Source organism: Acyrthosiphon pisum, chromosome X (assembly GCF_005508785.2).
Source record: "Acyrthosiphon pisum isolate AL4f chromosome X, pea_aphid_22Mar2018_4r6ur, whole genome shotgun sequence".
NCBI classification, from domain to species: domain Eukaryota; kingdom Metazoa; phylum Arthropoda; class Insecta; order Hemiptera; family Aphididae; genus Acyrthosiphon; species Acyrthosiphon pisum.
The window spans coordinates 89,068,215-89,073,622 of record NC_042493.1 but is presented as its reverse complement, the minus strand read 5'-3'; the positions used below and the strand labels follow the sequence as shown (position 1 = coordinate 89,073,622).

General features: G+C 26.5%; 1 protein-coding gene and 1 long non-coding RNA gene across 3 annotated transcripts; one reads left to right on the top strand and one right to left on the bottom strand.

Moving 5' to 3' along the window:
- The first annotated feature begins 776 nt into the window (after window positions 1-776).
- On the top strand, window positions 777-3,738 carry LOC100166149 (transcription initiation factor IIA gamma chain-like). 2 transcript variants are annotated; one of them, NM_001162217.2, is given in 4 exon segments: window positions 777-1,117; window positions 1,214-1,318; window positions 3,201-3,330; window positions 3,406-3,738. In NM_001162217.2, coding segments are annotated over 4 exon segments (339 nt in total). In that variant the 5' UTR covers window positions 777-1,045; the 3' UTR covers window positions 3,438-3,738.
- Window positions 2,286-4,840, bottom strand: LOC115034376. The gene is made up of 2 exons (XR_003839741.1): window positions 4,464-4,840; window positions 2,286-2,519 (listed from the first exon to the last, which is right to left on the bottom strand). It is a non-coding gene; the product is annotated as an uncharacterized LOC115034376 (long non-coding RNA).
- Window positions 4,841-5,408: the final 568 nt, after the last annotated feature.

Genomic DNA, 5,408 nt, shown 5'->3' with positions numbered 1-5,408 from the left:
TTTAATATCAAATTTTGACAAAATGTATCAAATTTTAATTTGAAAAATTATTTTGTACTTAAAAATTTATAAAATGTTCAATTTTTGTATCTAAGAATTGAAAATTTAAAACAAGATTCCACGTAAGTAATTAATTCTGTTACCAAAAAATCTAAAAAATACATTTACACAGTTTATTTTTATAGTCATTTTAAGTACAAATTTGGACGAAATTACATATTAAAAACCTAGGATAACTTTTTAGTTATTTTGTTGTGATTGTATAATATTATTCGTGGGTACTTGAAACTTCTAAAGTATACTATTATATATCTATGATAGTACCACGGTTTTTTGTTGATGTATATCGCGTTATAAGTACCTAATAGATATTATGATATGATTAATTTGGAATTTATTATATGTACCTATTATAGATCAATTTTTTTAAAATACTATAGACTATAATATAATATTATGTCTTATACCTAGACTGACATACCGTCTCCGCTCAGAATCGTTTTTCTTATACAATGATATTATATCATTGGATTCAAATTTAATACCATCCATTATACAGTGACCCACTTGTAACCTACTGTACAGCAGAGCGACATCCACTTACCCACCTTTTTTATTATATATTTTTATATAAGCCTAAATAATAGGCTTATATCTTATATAGGCTCTCTAATTATAGTACGTAACAGTACTACGATAGTCACTATCACTGTGGTTGAGGACCAAATGAACCACAAGCCGTTCAAACGTTATCTATAACGGTTATCAGTGATAATATTTGTCGTTTGAGCGTTGTGCGCAAGATAGTATCTTTAATCGTGGTTGTGCGAGTGTGAGAGCCGTCTGCTGTTGATTTTGGACTTTGGTTCGATATTTCGGTCTGATACTTGGTAGACGCTACACCGGTTTTTGTTGTCGCTTGTCGGTAACTTCTATCGGTCATAATATTAAAATGTCGATGTCACGTCACTGAATCGTAGTCCGTCGCCCAACACCGCTTTTATCCGATCGTCGAGACATTTTTAATTCGTCGTTTCGTTTCAATATGTCTTATCAACTGTACAGAAACACGACTCTGGGGAATACTCTTCAAGAGAGCATTGACGAAATGATTCAGGTAATGCATTCTTTATAATATACAATAATGTTGACCGCTCGCGCTAACGTATTGTTATACAATGTAATATCTAAATCGGACATTTTGATGTTTCAGTATGGTCAAATAACACCTGCTCTCGGCATGAAAATCCTGCTGCAGTTCGATAAGTCTGTGAACAATTCATTAGCTACCCGTGTCAAGTCTAAAATTACATTTAAGGTAAATTGATTTAGACGAAGAACTATAAATTAACAACACATAGGTACTAATAAGTATAAGTGCCAAAAATTGCGTATATTGAGGAATCGGTCTGGTAAATGGTGGATTATGTATTTTATTAAACATATTACAAGCATTGATTAAAATCATCCCAAGCATTGTATGAAGATGAACATCAATATAATTAATTAATATTTCATCTTTTTTTTTTTTTACATATTCTTTATTACATTATAATGGTTTTGCCTAAAATCTGTAAGCTCGGTAGCTAATTATCAATTCATTTAATATGCATCAATAAACAATTTCATAAATACTTAATACATGTTGTATAAGTGTATTTATACTTTTAATAATAAAGATTAAATTAACAGATGTATATAAACATGCGAGAATCCACTATTTATTTGTATAGAATGTTCAAGCGTTTTATAGTATTTATTAAAAAAAACTGTATATATTTGGTGCCACAGTATTACAAAATATTTATAATAAACATAACAAATTTAGCTTAAGTTCAATTTGATTTTGATTAATGATTCAAAGAGCATAGTTTATCTTTGAACTATGAATAATATTTATATTCAATCATTTAAATCTGTTATTTCAGTATCCAAATTTATGATTAAAGTATTTTGAAAAATCTATTATTCAGTTTTTCTAGTGTTCATTCATTACCCATTGTTAGTTTGTTGATTATAGATATAATATTAATAGATACCATATTCCACCAATAAATTGAAATCTATAGATAAAATTGTTCTAATTATATTTAAGATAACATTTTACAATTCTTTGGTAGGTATATCGTATATCCATTTAATTGTGTAACTAGAAAGCTACAGCAATAGTTATAGCACTCAATATGAAATTGCATTTTGCTTTCATTTGTTAGTTCTATTTATATTATTATCTATAGTCTATACTATAAGAATCTCGTTGTAATGAATAAAAATAACATCTTACATAAATTATACATCTATATTCTTTACAATTCAATTCATATTCAATTGGCAGTATATACAGTAGCAAATATTAAATTACAATTTGAACAAGAGCAATACAAAATATGTGATATAGAAGTTGGGTAGACACCACAATTTTTGATAGTATAGTTGCCCATTGAGCTATGATAAGACGGCATGGGATTTCAATCCATATGCCGGTTACATCAATTCTGCTGGCAGACTATTTTTTTTACCTGTTATTAAATTATCAAATATTCCAAGTAAATTAAAAATAAACAAAAATTATTAATTAATATTTAATTAATTAACATTTTAACAAATTTTACTTAACTACCACTGCCCACTGGTAGCTCTGTGGATAAAAAAGTCACCAGATCACGTGACTTTTGGATTAAAATCATTTGCAGTGTGATAAAATTTTTCTAATTAGTCGTTAGGCCACTGTAGGTACTATCTTAAATTGTGTTAGACACCAAGTGTCTTTATATTTTAGTGCCGGGTTGCATGAACAATCACTAAACATTCATTGTATAAATATTGAGCTAAGGACCATTAAATATGATTTTGTGATCCATGTTTGGTCCATTAAATTAATTCATTTTTTATGCAACACAGCCTAAGTCTAATAAAAAAAAATACTGTTTCAGTAGGAACTAATTAGTTTTTTTTTAATCATAAAATAAAAGATTATAACTAATGTTTGTCAATATTTCTTTAATGTTAATTTTTTGTTTTAAAATTAAAATAAATATGATTTTTCAAATTATTGTATTGAAAAATTACATACAACTTTTTGAATTTTTTTTGTTATAAGTGTTCCAAAAACACTAATATAATAATATAGCCTAAGAAATCTTGTTTAAAAATGTTCGCATATTTTTTTTTTTAAACAATTGTTTTATTTACTTTTCTAGGCTGGAAAAATGGACACTTACAGATTTTGTGATAATGTTTGGACATTTATGTTAAGTGATGTAGAGTTCAAAGAAACACAAGAAATGGCCAAAGTCGAAAAATTGAAAATTGTTGCATGTGATGGAAAAAGTAAAAATTTTTAGCCTTATTTTACGAATTAATGTTGAGTTAGATATCTTATTTATAATTAATTTATGTTTTCAGGTGTAACTGATGAAAATTCAAAGAAAAATTAATGTTGACTGTTTAAGAGTTACTACTACCACTACTACTACTCCTACTATTATTATTATTAATTTTTACGCTCACAAAATATTTTTGATGTACTTATATAACATTGTTTATGTACTTATTTTTTGTGTATTATCTACATTTTTAAATTTAATTTGATTAGCTGAAACTGCTTTAGTACATTTTTGAATTTGCTTAGTATGAGTGTTTAAAATAAATAGTTAAAATTAACTGATTTAAGAAAATCAAAAGATGTATTATTTAAATTTAAAATTTAAAAAATAAAAAAAATATAATACAGATAAATTTAGCTTTATACATTTTTTATTTATTTATGTAGGTGAAATGAGACATGGTTTTAGGTCTAACTTAAATCTTCTAAACATTCTGAATCCTGGAAAATTTTAATGTAACTAAAAGGTTACAGTAAAATATAATATTGTTTTGACAGTAAAGTTATTACATATTCAAATTTTTTAGCTTCTTACTTAGGTTTATTGCTAAATAAACTCAAAATGTATATCATTAAACTAAGAATTTAAATACAAAGGTAACACAAATTAAGAAGTCTTCAACTCTTCAATTAATAGCCATAAAAAATAATAAATATAGAAAAAATGCAATATATTTTAATAAACAAATTGTCACTCTTAAAAACTAAAAAACAAGGACTAATTATAAACTTTTAACAATGTGTTGTTAGATGCGGTTTTAATAGTTTACCGCAGAGTAAGTATTAATAATGACCACAGCAATGTTATATTTTCATGGGAGAATAAAATTGGAAATATGTATTGATTTTAGTATATTTTAGATTTTCCAGTAAAAAAATGTGAGTATTGCGGGCTTAAAAAAGTAATATGTCATTTGCAATACATATTGGCTGGTATTGGACTCAGATCATCTGTACGTAATTATTACGTATCAATTTGTTCTTAAATTTTAAACATCTCTTACAGGTTTTTCTCTTAAATTCAATATACCTGTAAGAACTTTGTAAGTATAGCTACAACCACTGTATGCCTGTATACCTGAGTATTGAGTAAGGACGTTGAACCATATTTTGGCCTATGCACACAACTGTCCACGATTTAGTTTCATAGGTTTATGATTATCCCACTTTATGTTCTTTCTCTTCGTTATTTCTTCTTTCTTTCTCTTATATGATTCTCGTGCATTGTGGGTAGGGCGGAGTAGAATGCGCTGTCCATTAGTATGACATAGACATAAATACATAATATTAATAAATGGACTTCGCCCCTCACACATTCCTATACTACCGTGAGACCAACATTGTTAGAAAGAGATAAACGATATTTTACATACAACATACATACGAAACAGAGTATAGTTTAAGAAAATAATAACAGAAAAAAACTACGATCAGTTCATTTATTAATATTTAGTCCATTATTATGTTTATGATCTAGTATACTCTAAACTGTGTTATCACTTATCACAATCCACAGTGGAAAAAAATATTTCACATTAATGCAATGGACATTAGTAATAAATAAGGCTAGGAAAATAAAGCACTAAAAACCTACAAAAAAGGAATTAAAGAATTGCCAATAATGCTACAAAAAAAAGCATTTTAACCAAGAAAGTGCAACTAAAAAAGACTTGAACATTTTTAAGTTTAGCTGAAAAATATTTTTAATATCATAAAATAATTTATTAAAAACATTTGTATATGTTCACACTAAGTAATTATTAGAACAACTAAGCACAATTTATAAATATTGAAAAAAATAAATTATAAACTGTTTTATTAAATGTCGATAAATGTCAACGTATTACGTAACCGCTACTCCCACTCGGTAATCACTGACAAAATTTAAGAATCTATTTTCCGATAACGCGATAATATTTCACTACGAAATCACGAAATAAGTATATATAATATACAGTTAAAATATATTAGAAATAATATTTAGATAAATATTTACGTAAATGTTCTAAAAATGTTAAATATG

Bases quoted from the DNA above. Each gene is read 5' to 3' on its own strand.
- LOC100166149 (XM_029488064.1), top strand. From the start codon at position 1,046: ATGTCTTATCAACTGTACAGAAACACGACTCTGGGGAATACTCTTCAA. The intron at 1,118-1,213 runs GTAATGCATTCT...TTGATGTTTCAG, and splicing joins GCATTGACGAAATGATTCAG to TATGGTCAAATAACACCTGC. The intron at 1,319-3,200 runs GTAAATTGATTT...TTACTTTTCTAG, and splicing joins AGTCTAAAATTACATTTAAG to GCTGGAAAAATGGACACTTA.